Source organism: Anopheles stephensi, chromosome 2 (assembly GCF_013141755.1).
Source record: "Anopheles stephensi strain Indian chromosome 2, UCI_ANSTEP_V1.0, whole genome shotgun sequence".
In the NCBI taxonomy this organism is placed as follows: Eukaryota; Metazoa; Arthropoda; class Insecta; order Diptera; family Culicidae; genus Anopheles; species Anopheles stephensi.
This window is the reverse complement of record NC_050202.1, coordinates 72,700,063-72,725,523: the sequence shown is the minus strand read 5'-3', so window position 1 is coordinate 72,725,523 and position 25,461 is coordinate 72,700,063. Positions and strand designations below refer to the sequence as shown.

Below are 25,461 nucleotides of genomic sequence, written 5' to 3'. Positions count from 1 at the left end.
ACGGAGCAGTTTTTCGGGTTTACAGTAACGGACAAAATAAATCATACGGATTAATTTTTTTTTATAATGCTTCATATGATAAATGAATATAAAAAATAAAGAAAATAAGGCTAAAGTCTGAATAAACCAACCCTTAAACCTGTCTCAATAATAACAACCTAAAAGCATTGTTTTTGCTCGCGTATGATTTATTTTGTCCAGTACTGTAAATCGATTGTGTGTGTGTGTGTGTGTGCCTGTCAGGAGAGACACTACGGTTCGTGTAACGTGCAATTTTATTTCATCTTCATTTTCATGCGTATTTTGGGAGGCTTTGGTAAACGCAAAAGATATTGTCCCAGCCGGAGTAAGCAATGTGCAATGTAGGAAAATAAACCTTGTCCTTTTACTTTCTAGCACACACGCGACAGAGAGAGAGAGAGAGAGAGAGAGAGAGAGAACTTGAATTTCTTCCGGCCAGCCCTAACCGTCTGCTTGGAATGCAATTTATGCGTGTGTGCTGCTAGAGCAGAGTTGTGGGTTTTGACTTTGTAGGCAACTTCATTGTAACGTACACACGCTCACACGACGGTTACAACTGGAAGCTGGTTTACGATGGAGGATATTTTTTACATTTTTATAGGACAATGGTACATATTTCATGCATATAAATGACTGTTTAGTGTTACACACACACCACTCAGCAGAAAGCGAATGACGCCAGTACGCCTGTCAAAGGCAGCCAGACCGCCTCCCATTTGGTCTCCTTGGCCTTGAAGGAAACGCTGTACTGTACATGATTTGCAGGATGTATGTATCCCGGCACAATAAAACTCCACATTTGTCCAGTGCCCCAAGCTTCCAGTGTGCCGTTCCCGGGTTTCGAAACCTTGTCCTGGGTCACTTTGTTTTTCCGCCTTCCGTTTCCGGTGGCTCGGGAGCGGTTTTTTGAAGTGGGCGTTGAAATGCTCCACACATACACAGAGACGATCGCTCGGTGCACAGATTGAACCGGTAGTGTTAGAGTGTTAACTTGAGAATGGTGCAATTTTGAGAAATGTGCTCTGGTGCAAAGTAGCCGTGGAAGGTTGTGCATGTACTGCTTGCCCTGTCTCGTTGCTCGTGCTTATCAGACATTACATGCGATCTTTTTTAAGGTCTTTTTAACAGTTTGTTGTTTTCAAGGATTTCATTACGAGGGTTGGGGCTGTCCATTTCGTTGGCCATGACTTGACTTGAAACAGGAAGAAGAGAAATTAAAACCTTTTCTGGGAATCACCAGACAAATTCTTGAGATTGTTTCACATAATGTTTTTAAGATGCGCTGAGACAGCATCGTATTGTCCCACTTAGACTTCATTCTACCCGAAGCTGGATAATCAGACCAGCATCTGAAGACACTCTTTGGACGGAATTCGATATCTGGTTCTGCCGTGAAGGCAGCGACTATGTAGCTACTGCTTCGGCCATAGGACCACCCCAAGCCAACTTCTTGCTAAAAATCTCAGTAGAAATAGATTGCTTCAGGAAAATAATAACTTTTACCGGATTGTGATTATTTACTTCAACTTTTTGTTCACAACAACGTTCCCAAATAACTCTCTTCCAAAAAGTAATAAATTAAATATTTTTCCAGGTTTCGATCCAACCATGCCAAGCATACAAAAACTCGGTTCCAAACATCCTCCACTTACATTCCAAAAAATACAAAATATAATTTGGAGGTACTTTGGCGACTTTGGCTTTTCCGGAACTGTCACAAAATCGATATGAAACCTTCAACCACTTGACGAAGCGAGCGAGCCATGATGAACGCAACGAAATGTAAAAGAAATGAAATGGGACGATGTCAACCCGAACCAATTCCAAGATTTACTAACAGAGGACCCACCCACATCCACACACACACACACATTAGGGAGCGCCCCAACCACACACACACACAAGGTGGACCGCTTTGGCGGCCCCAGACCATACGCCATGAATTATGTAACTATCAGCAAATGTGACACTTTTATCTTTCGTTTTTCGGTTTCTTTGGGGCCACTAAAGGCGACCTGTTTCTTAACTGCACCCAAGCCAACCTAACTTTCAACTCACTTTCGGGCTCACACACACTCTCTCTCTCTTTTTCCTGCTTTCCTCCGAGCATCAGGGACATCAGTCAGTTAGGGACTGGCTGAAACGGAATCGGATACTCGGTGACGGGTCGGCGTTTGCTGGGCCCTCATCGTCCCCAGACCGGTGAGGTGCTGCGATGCAAAGTAACGAAGGATTGCAGCAATCCTGTGTGTCAGCTAGCCCCTGCCAGCCGGTGCGCCGGTGTGCTGAAGAAGATTAATGTGCCTCGTACGCGGGGCATCCGAATCGGGTTGCTCCGCAGAAGAAAAAAGATGGACACCCGGACGGGATGGATCGCGAATCTCGAAAGGTTGTTTAAGGATCGCTCTCGTCGCTACCTGCGCTCCGGTGCCTGGTTTTCTGCCTTTTGTCTCACTTCAAAGCGCGCGCTTGGTTGAATTTGATACGGGCCACATGAGAGCGGTTTTCGTTCGTCTTACTCGCTCCCGATGACTGATTGTTCGGAGCCGGGGATGCTGGCAGGGTCTCCGGCCGATGCTGGACGGCGGGAAAAGAGGGTTGTTGCCAAATTTCGTCAACATGTCGTCAACGTGTGTATGTGGCGGCCCTACGCCGTTTGCACAGTTAAAAGAGTTGTACCCGATTCATGACGTAAAGGAAGATGAACGATTCGATTTAACGCTCGCTACACAGTTGCCCCCGTTGGGCAAAGTGGTTCCCATGGTGCGGGAAAATAAAACAGCTCCGTTTCGCCTCTCCCCCTCGCAACATTTGAGCTCGAGTCAATTCATTTTATAACGCCAGTGTACAATCAATCGGTTTTACGAGCGAAAACTTGCACAAAAGAGATTTGCCTGGAAATGAGTTGAGGTTCACCGGTATAATGGAACCGTTTGTGAGTAGCAATGCTTGGTCTCTGCAGTGCAATTGAAAACTTTGAAAGGATTGAAAATCGATAAGAGTTGTTGAAATTTAAATGTTTTTTTTTTCATATTTAAGGTAAGAAAGAACTCTTCCGTGGGCTGCTCCTATGAACCACGTGTAAAATACATGGCCATTCAGTTTCCAGGAAAGTAGGTCCATGGCTGAAGCCGATCTCCCTCAGGTCTGACTCCGCTTGATTCAGTCAACGGGCTCGCTGTGCAGCTCTGCGCCTCGTGCCGAACGGGTCACTGACTAGCACCTTCCTGGTAGGACATGAGTCCGGCATCTTCATCGCGTGCCCTAACTAGTGTATCCTTCCGGCTTCGGCAACCGTCAGGATGTCATTCTCCTTCACCATACGCACAACTTGCCGTCTCGGCGAAAATGACGAGTGTTTTGGTGTCCTGTGCCGACGAGTCCAGGACTTGTGCCAGCAGAGGACACAGTCTGCGTAACAGTAACAGTCTGCGATATATGACACATTGTGTGTCTTGTAGGAGTCTTCTGGATCTCAGGTGTTTGTGCAGCCCGTAGTAGGCACGATTCCCCTGATTACTGTATTTGCAGATTTCACTGCTGACGTTGCTGTCCGAAGTTACGATCGTGCCAAGGTAGCAAAACTCCTCTACTACCACAAGATCATCGCTGTCAACCTATATTCTTTTCCCGAATCGTGCCCTATCACAGTCAGAGCCTACGGCAAGCAGATACTTTGTCCATCATGGTATATCGTGAAGGAAACAATTTCTTGCCTTAAAGAAACTTGAACCTTTAACGCCAAGGAAATAAAGTTGAAGGCCTCTTATACTTAATTATCAGCCTTGATAACTTCCAACGGTCCAACGTTTTCAACACCATTTTAGTTTGAGACTTCCAACGACTCCTCTGTCCGTATGGATAGCCAGAATATATAAACCGGGCAAGGTCGACCGGCACCGTTTTCATGACTTGAATAGCTCAGACGAACCTGAAGAATCTTGGTGGTAAGGCTGGATATTATGACGAGTCCTTCCACACAAACGGTACGAAAGAACTGTCGCATCAACTTCCTTTCGAACTTGATTTTGTTAAAAAATTTCAGTATCCTCTCAGTAGTAGTAGAATCCTCTCAGATATATGTATCACCAGTGAGACTTCCTCTTTAAATTTAATATCAGTCATCACTTAACATCATCCTAAGTCAATGATCTATTCTATTAAAAATCAATTGCAGACACTTTACAAAAGTTACCTTACTCTTGCAAATGTAATTGAAGGCCTCCACACATACACTAACCCCACCGCACAAGTGCCCTGTGCATGACGCACAGCGGGAGCGAAATTATCCTTCAATTGGAACAAAATTCAATTTGCATTCGTAATGAAATTCTAATAGCGCACGGCTGTATGTTTTGCATTTGCAATTGCATTCTAAATTGCATTCCACGGCTGGTGTCTTAATCATTGTCTCGCGTGTGATGATTGCACAGCTAGCGCAATTAATGGAAATCTTCCTGCACGAACATTCCACACCAATCCAACAAACCTTGTCACCTACATTCGTACAGTACATTCATCACCGTGTACTCGGTTAGCGAATTGAACCGTTTTTCTAGTGGCTTACAATTTTACTCAAGCGCCAAAGGACAAACTGTAAAATCTTTTATAGTGACACGAATATAGTTCACTGAAATATAGTGTTATTTTTCCCCTCATTGCGGCACTATTTATGGCAGGGTCAAATAGTGCCCTCCGAAAAGTGGTTCCGATTTTCTTAACACTTCTTTCTTCCCTTCCATCTTGAGGAGTTTTTTCCGTGACTATCCTTACATAATCGCCTTTACGACATTACACATTCCCGTTTGCCTGCTGTTACGATGCAAAATTGAAAGCGGAAAGGAAAATGGCTCGAAATCAACTAACCACATCCGGAACCCAAGGAACCGAGCTGGAAAATTGAATGAGTCTGTGCCGGTGCATAAAAGCTAATGTTTCAAATCCTTTTCATTCCTTCCCGCCAGCCGAAGGTGTGTGTGTGTGTGTGTGACTGTCGCCATTTTGAAATGTACTAGAAAACGAGATCGTATGTGTGTGTGTGGGGAAAGTGGATGGAAACAACACGAAAGCTCTGTAGTTACAGTTGAACACACTACATCGTGTAGGAAATTGAAACACTTGCTACGGCATGGAAACTGCTGAACTGTCTGCCAGTGCTGGTGGTGTCGCACAACTTGAGCTACACCAGGAAGCAAACAGCTCGCTGCACGTCACACCACATATATGCACCGTCCCTAGCATTGCTGTCGTTCAGAGTGCACGTTCCAGGCGTTTCTTAACATTCCTGTCGCAGTGGCCCGCGTTTTTGTTGTGCTGTTTCGTTACAATGTCATAAGTTTAGGGTTGTTTTTTCTTGTGCCTTCCTTTCCGGGAAGTAGGTTTAGATAAAGACGCCCGTGAACAAAATCATCCCCGGTGGTCCGTGATTGCAGCATTCAAGTGGTAGTTGTGATAATGCCCGAGGCCAACGGTAAACCGTGGTAAACTGTTTGAACTTTTTCCCGACCGTCTACAAAGTTTCCTGTGATTGAGAGCTGCTACCAGTTGGGAAGCTGTTCTGTGGGTGGCTTAAAAATGTGCTCCTTTGTTTTGCCGACTGTAGCGCACTACTCGATCGATTTGTTTATTACAGCTGTCCAACAGGGGACTAGTTAAACAATCAGAAGTGGACAATTGAAGTGGAATGAACTCTGACAGAAAAGGGTCGTCAGCCAGCAGACGGAATCCGAAGCACCGGACTGACTTCACTTCAAAAGCGTCAGTCAAGCAAACACCGCTCCTAGACTAACAAACATGGCGTGTTAGGCGCAGTTGTACGGTCCCATTGACAATCGAATGACGACCACTTTCAACGACCAAAACTGTCCGGAATCCTTTTTAGCTTTTTGCTACTTTTTCCTGACACAGCCCAGACAGTATGGTTCGCGCTGGCTTCCGGTGCCGGGTAACAATGCTACGAATCGTACCTTGGAGCCCTACGGTAGCGCATCGGGGGCTGCACAGAGCGATCCTGCTGGAAGATGAATATCCCGAGTTACTTGCTACTCTGCAAAGATGAATGGCTGCAGGTACGACGACCAGGCGGAGGATTCCAAAACCCTAGCCCCAGTTGCCTCGAGGCTCAAATGTTTGCTTGCGATGGTGCACCGGAGACAGGGCCACCGGTCGGCAAAGCTATTGCGCTTGAACGGCTTGATTAAATCTGCTCTAGCATGAAAAGTGGTTGCCTGAGATGTAAATGTGGCAATTGAAAGGGAACGGCTGGCAATTGTATCAAAACAAGACAACAACAAAAAATACTTCCCGCACAAACATGTCCTCCAGCGTACGAATGTCTAACTAGGCGCTGTAGCGTAAATCCACATGGAAACCCCCGGAGTTGCCATGGAAGCTAAGAAGCGATGTGAAGTACCCTCCGCCACGGGCGGTATGTTCATTTTTCGCGCAGTTTTTACGTACGAAATCTCTTTAACCACGAATACAATCCTTGCATTTCGGGCACACACACACACCATACGGCTCACGCAGATGGTTAAATCTGTGTATTAAAATTTTATGCCTTATTTTGAGGTTGGGTTTGTGCCGTTGCCAACGAGCAAGCCCCGGTTGCCCGGCTTGCGCTGTTGTGCAATCTAGCTAGGCTAATACAATCCGCGAACCGGCCGGATTCTCGCACCGTTGTTGGATGAAAGGCAGCGTACGTAAGGTAGCAAATATTTATGCACAAAAGAGCGAGCGTGGTGGAGCGACGAATCCTTACACCTTTAATGGCCAGCAACGTGTTTTGCATACGAAGGTGTCGGGAAAAATGCTTTCTCCAGCTGTGTGGTAGAAGAGAAGAACTCTGGGCAAGATTAAACATTTGGAACGAAATGCAAGTGGAAGAAATCTAAGTCGAGAAAGGATAAAAGTAAGCATTTTCTTTTCAAAATAATTATGAAAATAAAAGTATATTAAAACCAAGTTTAAGCTAGTCAGAAATGCATAACTTGAAGAGAGTTTATTGACTAAATTTGCTCAACTAATAAGGTTGGCCACCCACGCATTACTCACTGTTGTGAACCATAAGGCTCACTTAACGAAACAACAGTGTGTTATTCAAGTAAATTATAGAAGTTTTCTGTCTTGGCTATCTTTTCACCATGGTATTAATCCCAAATTTGTCTAGTCAATTCATTTTGAATACCTCGTTCACGTGCGAGTATTCGAAAATTGTTGGTTACAAAAAAAACATCTACGCTAAATTCTTGGAAGCGAGAAATCTCAGATCTAGACCTCACGAGGTTCCACTGCTAAATAAGTAGATGAGAAATCATGATTTTTCTGAGAGTAATGCGCTTACTTCTTAATGCCTTGAGATTTGTGATTGTGATGCTCTTGATACGCTTATCCAGACACATGCAATACCCGTGGGAACCTTCAGGGCTAAGTCAAGCCATCATTCCGAAAATTAGACTCAGGTAACGTGAGCCGGTTCGCATGATACCTTCAGCGCAGAGTGTACCAGACAACAATGGACGAATTTTGGCTTATGGAAAGCACAAAGAATCTGATTACTGTCTAGAGCTTCTACTGTGTAAGAAGAAACTCCATTTTAATTATTTTGTTAACGAGTTGGTAACCCTAGAAGAAGAATAGAATTTAGGAAGTTCTACTAATCGAGAAATCACATGCCAGCAATGCATGGCTCTTGAAGTCGCAACTGCCATACTCTAGCTGTCTGCTTTAACTCATACAGTTTCATCGAGGTGAGCTCGAACTGGGGCGGTCCGGTGGTTCACACGGCAGGGCCGGGGTTCAAATCCCATCCAGACCGCCTCCCCGTACGAAAGGCTGACTTCTTTTCTACGGGTAAAATTAAGTCACAGAAAGCCAGAAATGGCAGGCCGAGACCTCTCGAGGTTGTAGTGCCACAGAAGAAGAAGAAGAGCTCGAACATTTTCCGCTATCAAAATATTGCATTATCCAGCACAAGGTGAGCTTACCATGCGTAAAGATTACCCATTTACAATACATTACATCGTTACCGGTTGGGAATCGAGAATCTCTTTACAAATGCACAGCACACCGACAGTGGAAAGCCGCTTGATGTTTGCTTCGCCCCCATATTATTACGCATGCTTCCTTTGTGTCCGATCAACCACTAACCCACATGTATAAATCTTGCACCACAATGCTACCACGAGGAGAGGAAGAGAAGCGAGAAAAAAACGATTGACGGTCGGTTGAAAAGAGTTACCCCAGTGCCCATTCACCGTGAATTCAGTGCAAATATCTTCCATTACGCCGGCCGAACTTCACTATGTTGATCTAAATTTATGTTGATCCCGTTTGGAGCAAAACCTGCTAAAGGCGCTCCCATCGAATCCGTCCACCGGCAAGCATTGGAACCCACTGCTCCGCCAGAGCCCATCCATCCCTGCGAAAGAGCCTTTAACAAGCGTAACGCAATAGCACCAAACCGCGCCACAGCGTTGGCAGACATCAAAATTGTTCCTTTCGCTTGACGAAAGCCGAGAGTAAAACCGGGTATGGTTCCGTAAACCATAAATATGCAACACTTTTATCAACCGTTTCTTCCCACTGCACAACATCCAGCAGAAAAAGGCTCCGGCCATCCTTCTCCTCCTGCTGGCCTGGACCCGCGTCGAATCAGGTCGGGAAACCCGGGATCGTCGAGCGTAAATTTCGTTTACCCATTTTCTCTCTCTCCCTCTCTCAATCGGCTGTGGATTGATCGACGATTGGGCGGCGCGGATCAGGATCTCGCGATGCCAGTACCAGTGATACCTAAGCAGGGTTTTCGATATTTCAATTTATTTCTCCCCATCGCCACTCGGTCCACGCTCGGAGCATTATCACACTGCGTGGAGCCAAACGGCGAGTGAAATATCGATGGAAAAGTGCACATAAATTCGTAACTGCTAAGCACCGTAATCCAACCAGAGGAAGCAGATTTAGGACGAGGGATTACGGCTCAATCCTGGAAAACAGTTTTGTACGCACCAAATGCAAAAGCTCTGCATCTAAATGCTCGCACGAGCAAGCTCGGGCGGCTAGGAGGAAATTGAGCAGGACTTGGTTGTAGCACGTGTGCAGAAACTACTTGCTCGAACAAGCACTTACGCTACAATCGATCGGGAAAGAAACAAGTACAAGTTGTTGTGGGGTTTACCGAATGTTGGGGGGGGGGGGGGGGCTCCCAGGTGTGATGGTAATCTGCTTTGCTAGCCATAAATCGAAGTGTTGGTTCAATATTGTAGGAAGTGCAAAATGGTGCTGCTGGAAGTGAAAGTTTGTGGATAAATTATGTTAAATACTTGCCGAGCTTTCTCGTAGCAAGCAGTACATTATTTACTGCTTTGAGTAATATTTTAAAATGTATAAATTGGACCATTAAAGCAACTGCATTTTTATTAACATTAAAGGAAGATATTACCGTCAAATGTCTGCTCGCTCAACACATTGGTATGATACCTATCAATATCTTTTTATTGCAAATCATTGGGCGTTATTCAAATGTCTGCCCCTGTCAACCAACTTTCTACGATCGTTTTTTTCTTTTCCTTTGAAGCAGATCAACAAGCGACCTCCACGTCAACGACGATGACAAACAGACGAAACGAATTGAATTTGAGCTTCAAAGCTCTATTCCATCCCCTCAATGTCTCAATACCATTCTGTCACCGATCTAGACGATCAGGGCCAGACCAAAAACAACTCCCGAATTCTAAGCACAAACTCGCAAACTATCACACTTCAGCTGCTGCTGCTGCTGCTGCTCCAGCTGTGTGTGTGTGTGTGTGTGTGTGGCCGTGTGCCCAACAGAAGAAATCTCCATGAAGCTTCAGGGCGACATAATATTATTAAATCTACTTGAATCCAATAATCCAAATCAAATTATCGTCACGATTCAGCATTTATCCATCCGCGCAAGTGGCACCGGCGAGAGAATTTCGCAAACTCACACACACACAGAGGGAGAAAAACACACAAACACACATACACACTCACAAAAAAAAACCGACCGAAAGATGCAGCCATTGCATTCGGTGGGAAATTATTCAATTTTTCTCCAGCTTCCTATGGTACGGTGTGCCTGGTCTTGTCGGTCGGCGACACAGTAGGTGCTTTTATGATGGCAAGCATTCGGGAAAAAAGCTATGCAGGAAACGCGACTGAAGCGAAACGTTTTTTTTATTCGGTGCGCGTCGTAAAAAATACGCTCCAACCAAGAGGGGGGTTTTGCCAATGAAACGGATGTGTCCGATTTATGACAAGATTGTGTTCTTCGGACGTGCGCCACCGACTGATTCGTTTGACTCACAATCATCGCATTAGGTCCGATTTTTGTCACCAAAAACCCTTTTATGCCGAACACACGGTGCGAAACGAGCGGAGGAAAATAGAGGGAAAGAAGCGGAAAACGCCCTTCCACGAAATGTGGAAATAATCCACCCGAACCACCCATCGAACACGCCCTGCATTTCCCAATTCCGAATTGTCTCGAACACCATGCTCGCTTACGTCAGCGCTTGCTTCTGAGTTCTAGAAATGCTTCTTCAGGTTCGTTTTTGGTTAGCAAACTATTTTCCCTTTTGTTTTTTGCACCACCCAGCACAGTGTTTGAGCAAGCGATGCGAATGGTCCAGCTGCACACAGCTCAACAGAAAGCGCATTTTAATCGGATAAATGTTCGAACGACGCGATGAACGGCGATCCGATGATTCGGAGAATCAAGCAGGGGGAACCCAGAGTACCGACTTTGATGAATACCAAATTAGACACTTTCGATCTGCTAAACCCGTCGCCGTACTCACCCGAACGCTTGAATGTCCAGGCGAAAGGCAACTACTGATAGATTCTACCGGCAAAGAACATACCGCTAAGCAAGATGAGCTGGCTGTTCGTACCGTTCGTACCTTCTAATGCTTGACTTTTCATTCCCCGCAATTGTCGCTCTTATTGACAGTCGTTTGTTTTAGCACGATATTCTTCACGCTCAAGTCCGTTGAGCAGTTTTTCGCTGTAGCCGTTGTGCCCGCGGATAATTTGATTCGTGTTTCGTTCATTCGCCACGGCGGTTATTTAGCGTTTGGGCTTTCTCCTGTCTTTCGTCACCGTGAGCCTGCGTGTATGTTTGTGTGCCTGGCTGCCGTTTCATTTCCATTTTCATTGTCATTTTTAGCCCATTTCCCACTGTTCAGCGAGCAAGACTTTTTGGGTTGTCAATTTTGCTCAATTATACTTCGTTGGACATCACAACACACCATCAACAAGAAAAAAAAAAGCAACCCCCGAAAACAAAGGCTGTACATGGAATTGGATGCTGGGAAAATTTGGTTATTGGAAGCTGGGCTGTCGGGAAAAGGCGTAACCGTGCCATGTAATTGGTCGTTCAGTGCTCAAACAAACAATAACCTGTGTCGGTGTGTTTTCCACGCTTTCCATTACTGTAAACCCAAAACCACGTAGGCGATAATCTTCCTCGAGCGGAAACATTCTCGCCTGCATCCGGAACTGTGCGGTACAGCACAAAAAGCTGCTGCTCGTTAATATTCGGGTATCTCTCTATTTCCTCAAGCTTTTTCGCCAACTGCCCCTGGACATAATTTTGCTTGCTTCATTTGGCATGTCTTGTGGTGGTTGAAATGTTAAAACCGTTACGACGACAGTTAAACGCGAATTGAATTATATTCATTTTGTCTTCCTTGTTTTTTGTTGAGCATTTGCAAAACAAACAAACGGTTTTTGGGAAAAGTTTCAATGTTGCATAGCTTAACTTGAGTGGTTGAAGTTTGAGTGTCGAAATTGAAGAATCTGATGCCTTTTATCATCATCATTAATAGTTCTGATTTCTAACTAACCAACAACTCACTCACTAGCTCATAAGTCACTCACTCCGTTTTAACTTACTCACTATATTTTACTCACCCACTACGTGTCAGCTCACTCACTATGTCTTAAATCATTCACTATGTGATACTCACCCACTACGTGCCAGCTCACTCACTCTGTTTTAACTCACTCACTATGTTTTACTCACTCATTACGTGTGTTGAGAAATTTAACCGTTGAGGCAAGAATATTTCATGAAGATGATGCAATTAGTGTCTGGGAAAAAATTTACTGTTTTTTATTGTACGGCATCAGCATAAGAGATGCTGATAATACAGCTAATGCGAAGTGAGTGAGTTAAAACATAGTAAGTGAGGTAGCACGATGTGAGCAAATGATAAAGAATGAGTGAGTTTAAACGAAGCGAGTGAATTACAGCGCAGTGTTGGAGTAAAAACACTGAAAGTGAGTGCATAGTCAGCAATTTACCATTAAATTTATTATTCTAACACATTTTCTAATCCACTTATTTAAACTGATTATTTATTCCTACCTTAAGCTCAAACAAGACATGCATTAATGATTTGTTTAATTAAAAAACACAATACACAAAAAGCTCACAATGTATCTTGTTTGCTTGTTTTTAAAGCGTTAGGTGAATACTTAATCGTAGTAGCGATAACGAAGTTAAACACAACTCTTACCCAGTTAATCCTGGCCGGCAGCGATGTGTGTTTGACCGAAACCCGGTGCAATGTTTTCATGTTGCATGTTAGTGCACCTTCGCTCCACCACGAACAAGCGTACCGGTCTAATCTCCACTACCACTGCACGCCGGATGAGGATGGTACTTTATTCCCATTTAGTATCTCGTTAGACAAATCCGCTCTGTGTCTGACAGCTGGCTTGGAGAAGGAATACGGCAGTCCCGTTTGTCCACTGCGGGACGGAAAAATCGACCTTCTGGTAACGATGTGACACCGGCCAATGCAAAACTACGACAAAACCCACCCACAGACCCGGACATGCAGCTTCCGGAATGTTGTCTACAGATATGAAAATCATGAAATCTGTCCCACGCTGCACAATCCAACCTTTGGCCTCACTGTTCTTTTCCCCCCCAGAAACGATGCACAAAATAAGTTGTTCGTCCGTTGTTTTCTCTTTTTTTGCTGTGTGTGCTCACCATCCGGCCATTTCTGGTGTGGTCGTTCTTGGGAAAGGAAAATAATCTACCGTCTGACCGTCTAAGTGGCTCGGACACAGGGGGAAAACTCTTGCTCATTCTCGTCAAGTTCCGGGAAAATGCACAAACTTTGGTCAAATCACAACAGCGTTAATGCGCTTTCGGAAACTATTAAATTATGCACAGAAGCTTTTGTGGCCAGTTTCGGCGGACCGTGCAGAGGAGCAAGCAGTGAGGAGCAATCCCACGCATCTCGAACCAGACGGTGAGGTTATGCACCCAAGATAAAGTAGTGTCGGCGGCCTATGTCTTTCCGTCTTTGAAGACGGGTGAAAAGAAGCTGCGTTGAACGGACGCACTTACGGAAGGAAGTAATTTCCGGAATATTACCACCTTTCGTGCCTTTCGTCTTGTAATTTCGCCTCTGACGTTGGAAGAGAGCGAGTAAGCGAGGGCTGAAGCAGGAAAAAATATCGAAAGCACAATTACGCTTCGGACGATATGAATCGCGAATATTGCGCGGAAATGTTGTGGTAATCGCGTTAAAAGCTTATGCAAAAATGGTATGCACTTTACTACGAGCCAGAATCAGCATTAGAGGAAATGTTGCTGTTTGCTTTACGGACAATCTTATTAGTGCTTTTGCATAAAATTGTGATAAGAATAGTAGAGACCGGAAGGCGTTAGGGATTACGGAGATATAAGTAAGCAAATAGGAACTATTAAGAAATTGTGTAGCTTCGTTTTACCGTATAAAAATTGAAGCAAAAACGAACTTTGTCTAGCTGATGAAATTTACATAGAATTTAAAATGGCAGAAAAAGTATAACAACTGATTGATAAGATAGAATCTTCTACAGCTGTGAAAATGTTCACGAAAGGGGGTGGTTGTGATATATTTTGAGGATTGAAGTGAGACTGTGTGCACTCGTATCGCTGGTCGGTTTGCAACTGTGTATTCGTTTGTCCATAATGATTTACATGTAATTCGAGTAGTTCGTGTAAGTGTATAACAGTCGAGTAGTCCTAATCTTAATCCTTAATTGTCTACTGTTTAATTCGTGAAATTTAAATGCATGCTCGAAAATTGTAATATTAAATCCTGTAGTTCAAATGCAGGCAAGATTATATAATTATTCTAATTCCCACATTCCCGGCCACCAAAGAAGGAACTTCTTTAAATTTCATGCAAATGTGAATTCAAAACTAATCGTGTACTCCTGACGCAATGCTTATCTCCTATCTGCCTGTTATCATATGTGTGTGTGTATATGTGGGTGCGTGTGGGCGTGTGTTTGTTTATCTTGATCCGTGATTGACACTTGTGAATGTAAACAATGTAGCGTGGTTTACAAGTGCGCATTAATCAGTGCATGTGGTTTCCGTGGTTTCAAGATGACTTAGCGGGTCTGGATTTGGTAGAACAGCTAGACGATTAGCTGCGCGGACGATATGCTTCCCTGAAGCAGTGCGCAGTGTAACAACGCGAACTACCCCGTCCTTTCCTGGATGTACTGCAACGATGCGCCCCATGGGCCAAGAGGTAGGATGAACATTGTCTTCCTTAATAATCACCAATTGATTTTGTTGTAGGACGGCTGCTTTACCGGAACAATATTTGGCCCGGGCTTGTAACTGTTGCAGATACTCCGGATACCATCGGGCCCAAATCGATTGGAGATGTTTTTGTACCAATTGGTATTCCTTCAGGTGATTGCTCGGCGTATTGGTGTAATCGATGTCTGGTACCGCTTGCATATTGCCACCGACAAGGAAGTGGCCCGGTGTCAGTGGTTCTAAATCACACGGCTCATCGGATAAAGGTGTTATTGGCCGTGAATTTAAACATTGCTCTACCTGGGCAAGCAAGGTAAGCATGTTCTCCTGCGTGATGCTTGTAGTGCCGATGGTTCTAATGATGTGTTTTTTAGCTGCTTTCACCGCTGCCTCCCATAAACCTCCAAAATGCGGCGCTCTCGGTGGGATGAATTTCCACTTCATCTGATTCGTCGCGCACCAATCAAATATTGCAGCTCGATCGTGTTCGTCGCATTTAAGCATCTTGTAGATGCGATTCAGCTCGTGCGCGGCTCCCTTGAATGTGGTTGCATTGTCGGAGTGAAGTTCCCTGATTTGACCGCGGCGTGCAACCAAACGACGAAGTGCATTTATGAATGCTGTTGAGGTTAAATCGCCAACCAGTTCGATGTGTACCGCTCGTGTTGAAAAACATACAAAAATAGCGATGTATGCTTTGATCGGACTTCTGTTGCGGATGGTTGGTTTTAGGTAGATTGGCCCGCAGTAATCCACTCCGCATACCGAGAATGGCCTTGTTGGTGTGACGCGTGATGTTGGCAGATCGGCGATAGTTTGTTTGATGAGTGTTGGTTTTACCTTAAAACACGCGTGGCAAGTGTGGTACACGGATTTGCACAAATTGCGACCACCAATAATCCAAAATCTTTGGCGCAGAGTAGATAGCAGCAATTGTGGTGCAGCATGCAACTTTTGCAAGTGAATCGAAACAGCTAGTAGTGCGGCAAGTGGGTGCTTTGAAGATAAGATGACCGGGTGTTTTTCTGCTTCTGTTAGTTGTGCGTTAGTGAGCCGGCCACCGATGCGCAGGATCCCGTCGATGTCGATGAAGGGTGAGATCCACTTCAGTTTGGAGTTCTTTGGAATCTCTTTGCCCTTCTGTAGGGCTTGTATCTCCTCGAAGAAAGTGTCTCGTTGTGATAGGTAACACAGTTTGAGTTCTGCCGCCTTGAGTTCGTCCGTAGTGAGAGGTGGTATGTGTTTTGAATGTGCCGTATTTCCCTTGTGAAGCTTCGCGTTATGAATAAAGCGCAAGCCGTATGCAACAACCCTTTGCAGTGTGTGGTAAGCCGAAATTCGGGAAAACAACCTGTTCCGAAATTCGCAGATTGTAGATGTTGTTGCAACCCGTGGTGAAGTTAACCTCTCCTCCTCTGCGCTCTCAGCCTCGTTTGGTGGTGAAGTGTTTTGTGGCCAATCTTCAGCGTTGCGTGCTAACCAATGTGGCCCGTGCCACCAGCGTTCACATGCCAATAGTTTCTCTGGTGTTAAGCCACGCGAGATGTCGTCTGCTGGATTGTCGGTGCCTGGAACATGCTTCCAGCACTGTATGCCGGAAGTTTGCTGGATTTTAGCCACCCTGTTGGCTACGAACGGCTTCCAGCGATTTGGTACGGAGTTCAACCAGTGAAGTACAGTCATTGAGTCGGTCCAACAGATTGTAGTAGCAGAAACCTTCAGTGAATTAATCACCTTCTCGTGTAGGAGTGTGGCCAATCGCGCTGCACATAATTCCAACCTAGCTATAGAGTGTGAGTTAGATAATGCGACGACTTTCGACTTGGCTGTTAGCAGCTGTACGGTGACTCCTTCCAAGCCTTCAGCGCGGATGTAACAACAAGCGCCGTATGCTAGTTGTGATGCGTCAGCAAAGATGTGTATTTGCAGACTTGTGGCCGTGCGTTGAGCTATGTACCGTGGTATTCTCAGGTTGCGCAGTGAGGATAAGGTAGAGTGGAAGTTCAACCATTCTTGCTGTAGGTGCGATGGTAGCTCGCTGTCCCAATCCCACGATCTTCCGTTCTGCTTTAGAGCCCACAGTTGCTGCATGAACATTTTGGCGATGATGATCGTTGGACCCAGCAACCCGAGGGGATCGAATATTTTAGCTATGTATGACAAAACTAGCCTTTTTGTCATGCGGGATGGTGTAGGTGGTATATCGATCCGAAAACGTAGAGTGTCAGCAGCTGGTTCCCACATGATACCTAACGTGGAAACCTGCTTCGAATCCTTCCATTCCACGGTTTGCAATGCTTCGGTGCGGTTTGAAGCCCATTTCTTCAGTGTGAAACCAGCTGAATTTAACATGCCTGATATCTGCTTCTGCATTTCAATCGCTTCATAGATATCATCGGTACCCGTTAACAAATCATCAACGTAGAAGTCGTTTAGGACAGCGTTCACTGCCAGCGGGTACTCTTCCTTGTTGTCAATAGCAGCTTGTTTCAAGGTCCTTGTAGCTAGAAAAGGAGCTGATGCTGTGCCGTACGTAACCGTCTGTAGTTCAAAGGTTGAGATGGGTTCAGCAGGATCTTCTCTGTACCGGATGCGCAGATATCTACAATCATCGGGACTGTGTAAAATTTGCCGATACATCTTCTCTACGTCGGCAGACAATGCGATGGCACGAGAACGGAACCGAAGGATGATCGATAGGAGATCTTCTTGAACGACTGGTCCCACCATGAGTTTGTCGTTCAACGAGTAACCACTCGACGTTTTGCACGATGCATCGAACACGACGCGAACCTTCGTGGTTGTGCTCGACTCTTTAACAACGGCATGGTGTGGAAGGTAATAGTGATCTATCGAATCATCTGCAGGACTGGTAAGTCGTTTCATATGCCCCAACTGTTCGTATTCTCTCATGAATTTGGCATACTCCTTTTTCATTGTAGGATTACTGTTCAACCGCCGTTCCATACTACGCAATCTACGATCAGCTATTTGTTTCGACTCTCCTAAAACGACATTGGGATTGGGGTTAAAAGGCAAACGAACGACATACCTTCCACTTGTAGTGCGAACAGTTGTTGCAGCGAAATGCTTTTCGCAAGCATTCTCCTCGACCGATAGCACAGGATCCTCGGCTATGGTTTCGCTCTCCCAGAATCGATGCAGGATCTCCTCCAATGTGGCATCGTGTGCAGAAAGATGACACAGCCGCGGACCGGCTGATATATGATGAGAGATGCCGCTGACAACCCAACCGAAACGGGTTTCAATCAGCCACGGCTTGCCTCTGCCAATAGAGCGCTTGCGACCGGTGTGCAGCTCCCAGAACGTATCGCCTCCGATGACGATATCGACTTGCCCCGGATGATTAAAGGTGCTGTCCGCCAATGCCACATCCGGCATTTCCCATGAAGAGATGTCCGTTGGTGAAGTAGGAATGTTTGTACATGGCGTGTCCAGAACCAGGAACGCCATTTCCGTTGAGAAGGGTTGTGTCTTGGAGTGAACGGTGGCGACGATCGAACCCTTGACCAGCTGTACCGAATTGCCGATGCCCGAAACAGCGACGTTGACCCTTTTGCGACTGGTCAACAGCCTTCGAGCTAGGTCTTCCGCGATGAAATTCGATGTGGAACCCGAATCCAATAAAGCCCTTGCTTCGTGGATGTTGCCGTAGTCATCCTTGATTTGGATGTTTGCCGTTGCAAGGAACACATTGTCGTCATCCGTTTGAGCAGACATTGTAACCGTTGTGGGAGGAGTGTAGCGTGGAGTGTGATGCAATAAGCTGTGATGACGCTCCCGACATATGCGACACGAAAATTCCGATTTACACTCCCTCACCTGATGATTGCTGCTCAAACAATTCCAGCACAGTCGATTCGTTGCAACAATGTCTCGTCGTTGCTGAACTTCTTTACCTGTGAACACTGGGCAGTTGCGCAAAGTGTGACCTTCGGAACACTCCAGTGGACACTTTGGCGGTTGGATGAGGGCAGACGAAGGAACAGGAGCCGGGCGAGAAGTAGCTGCATACGCGATGAACCGTCGTTGCACTGGCTGCCGACTGTTGCCGGCCACCTTGGTACCACCAGCGCTTTGATCCATCACGAAAGTGTTGGTCGATTTCAAGATTTGGATCCGATCTTGAACAAACTCGATCACATCCTTGTATTTGTCCCGCGTGAAGTGTACCGAATGCTTTTCCCAAGCCAACAGCGTTTCCCGATCTAACTTCATAAGCAGCATATTCGACAGCGGTGTATCCCACGAATCTACCGGTTCCTTTAACTTCACTAATCCGTTCACGAAGCGCGTGAATTCATCCACCAAGTGGGAAAGCTTATCCACGCACACCGAATGCACTCCGGGGAGATAGTGCATTTTCCGATAATACTCACGGATTAGTAGACGCGAGTTGTCGTACCGTTTAAGCAGAGCAGCCCATGTGATTGCGTAATTGTCTTCCGTTAGAGGTGTGTGCTCGAAGGGTAGTGCAGCCTCTCCTTTTAGCGATGAAAGTAAGTACTGCAGTTTTGCGATGGACGGAAGCTCAGGCGAAGCGTCGATCATAGCAAGGAAGCGATCGCGGAACGACAGCCATTTCGTATGATCTCCATCGAACGTTGGAAGCTCGATTTTGGGTAAGCGTAGGTTTGGTGCGTGCGGTCGACCAAAAGCGAGTGTCGACGAAGCCAAACCTGTCGTATCGTTGACCGCTCCTTCTTCCTTGGGTTGATTTGCACGTAAAAATGATTTCAGCTTCCTGCAACGTTCCTCGAAGTGGATTCTCTCCATAATGCACGCTTCGATTGTTGCATCACTTTCGTCGAGTTCCTCCAGTTTAGAAATAGCGGCGAAGAACCCTGCCTGATGCGATTCCAAATTCTCTAACACCTCCGGAATCTGTTGGGCGTCGTTGGGTTGGAAATCCGTCTGGAACCGCTCCATGGATTTAATGCTTTCCACAGCAATCCTTTTCTTCAACTGCACTGCCTTGATTTTCTTATCCATTGCTTCTCGAAAATATCACACGAAATATCACACGACGGTAACGAACAACTCGTTGGCGCGAAATTCGAAATGGTGGAGTGTAACCGACCGTTGCCCTTGACGCGGGGCCGAATGCGATGGCGAATTTGTCACGTAATGACTTGCACAATTTCCGTATACCGAGTTCCACTCTTGGTTGCAGAATGAAACTTCCTCTCCGTATATCACGATCCGGTTCGAAGGACCAACAAATGTGAAAATGTTCACGAAAGGGGGTGGTTGTGATATATTTTGAGGATTGAAGTGAGACTGTGTGCACTCGTATCGCTGGTCGGTTTGCAACTGTGTATTCGTTTGTCCATAATGATTTACATGTAATTCGAGTAGTTCGTGTAAGTGTATAACAGTCGAGTAGTCCTAATCTTAATCCTTAATTGTCTACTGTTTAATTCGTGAAATTTAAATGCATGCTCGAAAATTGTAATATTAAATCCTGTAGTTCAAATGCAGGCAAGATTATATAATTATTCTAATTCCCACAACAGCTAAATAAGGTTGAAAAGAAGTGTAGCAACGATCAGAGAATTTCAATTGGAAATATTACTTGTTGGGGCGGCCTGGTGGTAGTGGCGACAACCATACCAGTCTTCTCACGGCACTACCGGAGTTCAAATCCTGTCCGGACCATTCCTCCCTGCAGAGGACTGGCTATCGTCTAGTAAGCCAGAAATTCCACAGAACCAAAGAGCCAGAGGTCCAGAGAGCTAGAGAAATACTTTTACATCCTGAGACGACGAAACGCTTAAGCTTTAAAGAATTTATCTTAAGACGAATATTCATTTTAAATGAAGATTCTGAAAATCGTCGCGACATATATATAAGAATGAAACGATTTAATATTCCTTTACCAGTATAATTCTACCAAAGTTCTTAAAACATTTTAAATTAAAGCTCTCCATGCATTTAGTTATAACGAACAAAGGTCATTCGGTTCAAATAGTAGAACCGATGACGAAAAAACAAACCCGAGCTACCATTAACACTAAGAATATAAGCCCATTAGAGATATGCTTGCTCCACACTCCAGTACAACGCAAACACGCTGTAACGCTTGGGGCAAACGCTAGGCATCGCTTTGTGCCGCTAGAATTATGGTTCTTCGGGTCGGTTGGCACACCAAAAACCACCACGCGCTCACACACACATACACACAGACAAAAAGCCGACGCACCCTAGCGTAGCTTAGCGCCTGCAGAACAGCATTTATCTCAATTAGTACTATCTTGTCAACAGCTGGTTCACTGTTCGCCCGTTCGGCGGTGGTGAAGTGTGCCGTAGATAATCCGGCATGCTGCTTGGCAAAAAAGCTCCGACCAACGGGAAAACGGTTTGCTACAAAACCCTCTCTCACACACACACAAAGCGGCTCAGTGCTGCATCATCATGCCCCGCTTTGGTAGCGTTTTTCGATTGGGCACCGCGATTTCGCACACGGCCTGTGGCGCTGTTTATTGCCAAATAATTGTTGCTTGCCGTACTTTTTCCCGGGACCGAGCGGCTTTGTTCAAGATGTTACTTTAAATTGCTGTTTGCTGTTTTCTTGCGCCTTTCGCTGACAAGATGCTAGACCCAAAAACCCCGCTTGCTTAGTGCTAGAGCCGTCGGATGCCACAAGAACACCGTATGGCTAGAGCAGCACCGCGTGAAGGTGATTTGCAAATATCCAAACACTAGGCAGCAATGTCTCAAGAACAGGAGCGTGGTGGCAAGCTTGTAAGTCGGAGGACACGTGATCGTGTGTGAGGTTTTGTTGTAGCGACAAATGACGAACCGTACTGCCACGGTAAGCAATGACAAACAAAACATAACCGAAAACATGCTGTTTGGGCTGTACGTGAGTCGTGGGGAATTGTGTCGCCTGCATGCATGAAATCCTTGTCGAGCGAGCGACCCAAACTAAGGTGCGACCAAATCATGTGCCGCAACACTTTCCCATGTGAGCAGCAGTGAGGCAAGTGCTGCGGCGGGAAGTCTTGTACTAGCGTGTTGTACTTTCGCATAGCTCAAAAGCAAAGCAAAGGTAGCGAAGTAACAAACAGCAAACGAAGTATTCCGTGCAAATTTGCTCAATCTTCAGTTGTTTTCGTGTTGCTATTGCAGCACTCCGGAAGCGGTTCGGCGAACCGTTTGTGGTTTTGTTCGTCAGCTTCCTACCGAACAGTCAAATCACACTGTTTCACGTGATTGAGCAATCACGCTCAAGAATCAGACGCTGCCGGTTGTAAATTGAAAGCAGGTGGCACACTTGCTGATTCTTCAACAGAATTCAATTTATACGCTCCATTCTTCCAACTGGTAGTTGGAATAGATTTGTGGACGGTAACTAAGTGTTCCGAAGCAAATGTTTTGCAAGAAAAAAAAACGGTTTGAATTGCTCGGACCAGCAGAGTGTAAAGTCTCGTAAGGATTCGTATTGCCCCTCAGGCAATGCTAATAGAATTTTCATGTTGCAATCCTTTTTAAGGAAAATGACAACTTTTTCTTGGTAGAAATCATACGGTTTCAAGGGACAGGGAATAGCAACAGTTGTCAAAGAGTTTTAAAAATCTGTGCTGGTTTTACTGTCGCATGTTCGTCTAAATCTTGTCACATGCCTAAATCTTGTCACATTAGACCGACCAATTCTACCAAGGAAATACGGGTAACGTTTTTTGCAACTTTTTCTGAAGGTTCAAGTTAAAGAAGGCGGTTTGATGTAAGATAATGGTAGAGTTCTATGAATTTAATAAAGAGTTATTAAAACTAAGTGTAATATATTAAGGCTGTGAGCTCTTAAGGCCTAAGCCTGACATTTCTGGCTTCCTAAGACTGGATTTTACCCGTCACAAAGTAGTTAGCCTCGCGTACTGGGAGGCGGTCTGCATGGGAATTGAATCCCGGTCCTACCGTGTCAAGACCGGCAGTTTAAATATAAAGTTTAATTGCTTTTGTTTTCATAAAGTGAATCTGGACACCCACGAGGTCTACGGCAGGGACCATCCTTTGGGTATTGTAAGGGTTTTACTGACCAAAACCTCCATGAAGCTTTAGCTAACATTTCTAGATAACATTAGCTAGCGTATTATTTCACAAATGAAGGATTTAGTCGCTTTATATCCCAAGGGGATCATCTCGGTGTTGTGCTATGATCCTTCTTGGTTAGATTTGTCTAGTGTCCTAGCATCACCATCAACGAGGACTACTGGAAGAGCAAATGAGACCTTAGCAGCGTCCAACGAAGATCTACTGCCTTCAACAATACGGCGTTCGACTTAAGAGACGACTCCTCCGAATCATGTCTGATCGATCACCTGGACCAGTCTCAATTCGCAACTTGCCTCTTTATACTCGTATTCTGCTTTGTTGAATGTGATTCCAACGATACTTGTTCAGATGTCTTCTTGCACTCAGGGAAGTCAGTGGCTCTTCGATCTGCTTGGGCTTTTCTATATGATCTTGAAGCAAACCGTGTCCTGTTAGCAGTTGGATTAAATGGAACTTTCTTTTATTCATAACGAGCGGCCTGGCCGTATTGCTTAGATCAAATGGAACTTAAAGTCACCAAAATGGCGTAAGGCGCACCAGGACATTCTCAGGATGAGTTGGTGTGTCCAAGCACCATGTGGAGCAATACATTCCACTCCTGTTGCCAACGCTTGAAGGGAAAGCTAACACGCAATCCTACTTTCACTGTGAAAGTGATGTAATTGTTGGATTCTTTTAGAGAACTTTTTTTATTTACTTTTAATACATAAAACTATGAATTGAAATGGCTCTTTAAGCATATGACAATTTTATACACTATCCAAAATAATGCCAAAGATTAAATGTGACATAAATTTCAATTAAAGAACAACCGCAACGAAAGTAGCCATCGTTAGCGTTGCGACGGTCGGTTTGTCTCCGACAGTCTTTTACCTCTGCTGCAACTAATGCATCCCGTGTGCTCTTGAAATCAACCCCAAAAGCACTTGCCCTCCTTCACCTACCTACACAAAACAAATGCTTTCGCCACTTTTGCCATTAAATCTATTTCGCTCTCTTCTCATCTTCGCCGGTCTCTCATTACAGTACTCGCTGCTGCAAACGGTCGTGGAAGCGTGCCAAAAGAAGCGCCACTGCAAGTTTCTCGCTTCGCCGAAAACGTTCGGCGGCGATCCCTGCCCGGGCCAGCGGAAGTTCGTCGAGGTGGCCTACAAGTGCCGGCCGTGTAAGTACACCTATTTTGCGCCATCGTTTGCTCAATAAATTTCACACACGATAAAATCTGGCAAGCAGATCCGGGGAACGGACGATTTAGGTCAAAGCTTGGCCTCTTTTCCGCCCCCCGGGGGGGTTGCCATGCTGCCACTGTTACAAGCGCCTCACAAAGGAACTGATCAGATTTATGCTGACCAACAACATACACACACGCACACACTGAAAAGCGGTTCGGGCTGTCATCATGCTCATATGTCGTGTGCCTTTGGTTCGCTGAACCTGCCACCATTAATCGTTCTGGCCGTCGTCCATCTTGGGCCGTCCGTCTTGCGACCGTGGCACGGCATTCAGAAGATGTTCTTATCAGCGATGTCATCAAGTCGAGCTCATAAATGTCCGCCGGCTCGCCTCGTGCTCAGCATTATGGTCGGTTTGGACGACTGGTAAGCAGCCAGCTGATGCAAAATTCATGCAAAAGCCTGTCACCAGCAGTGCAGGGCGTGGCGTCCATTAAGAATTTAAATAATTACACCTTTACCACCGTTCGCCCGTCGCTTCTGGCTGCGAGAATGTGAGTCTATATGAAGCCCACGGGTGACCACCGCAAATATGTATTGGGCTTTTGTGTAACCGAAATAGCATGATTATCATCCGAGTGTATTCCGACAGCATGGAAAATGAACTTTATCGCTTATGGTGGTTGAATAAATCACCACACAAAGATAAATGTTGGCCGTCAACCAGAAGGGTTGAGAGAGCTTTAAGATACTGTGTGATATATTTGATGATGACCAATGTGGTAGAGATGGTTTGGTTTCGGACTCTTCTTGATAAATTGCTACGAGAAATTCAAAGGGAAAAGGATTTTAAAGAGTTTACTTTACATCCTCATAACATTTTGAACTATATTTTCAAATTCTCCTTTTCTCAGCATTTCCCTTAGCACATCGAAACCCACATCGCCCTCATTCATACGAATCAATTAATGAAATTCTTTGTACAACGGCTAATCATACTGCGCAAAACGCTCGCTCGCCTAATTAGTACTGCTCTGCGGTGCAACAGCACGAACGAACCGATTGTGCTAGCAGCACCGCCTTTTGTTCGCCCAGCACTTTTCACACATTCCACCGACTAACCACATCCTCACGTCTTCAATTACAGACGAGTTCCGGAGCAAAATCGCTTGCGAAAACGATGTAATTCAATTAATTTGCAACCCATACTCCCGGATAGCAATCTACAGTGCGAACTACGGTCGCACCGAGTACGAAAGTCTTCAGTGCGCGCAACCGCAGGGCGTAAAGGAGGAAAGTAAGTATCCCGCACCCGCATCGAATCGCCGGTCGCTTACCCTGTGTCCTATTTCAAAAGTCGACATCCTGGAAAATCCCCGCCCCGTCCCCTTCCCTTGGCCATTCCTTCTCACGGTTCTTTCTCACCTAATCTAGCGCGGTGTTCGTAAGGGTCCGGTTGCACAACGGGGAAAGGCGGTTTAAAACAGTCATGCATTACGACAGCTCGAAGGGACTCCAAAAAACGGGTGGTGTTTCTCTTAAAAAAGGGCTCAAAATAGAAGGAAAATCCTTTGGACTACACCTCCCCCCGGGGGACCATTTTCACACCAA

At 45.4% G+C, this 25,461-nt stretch overlaps 1 protein-coding gene across 11 annotated transcripts in view; it reads left to right on the top strand.

Annotated features, from left to right (window-relative positions):
* The window catches only part of LOC118506289 (protein eva-1-like), a 95,147-nt gene that overhangs the window by 57,708 nt on the left and 11,978 nt on the right, over positions 1-25,461 (top strand). For all 11 annotated transcript variants that reach the window (XM_036043218.1, XM_036043212.1, XM_036043211.1 and 8 more), the window contains exons 5-6: positions 23,705-23,843; positions 24,998-25,147. In XM_036043218.1, the coding sequence (XP_035899111.1) occupies positions 23,705-23,843; positions 24,998-25,147 (289 nt within the window). The remainder of the gene's footprint in view (positions 1-23,704; positions 23,844-24,997; positions 25,148-25,461) is intronic.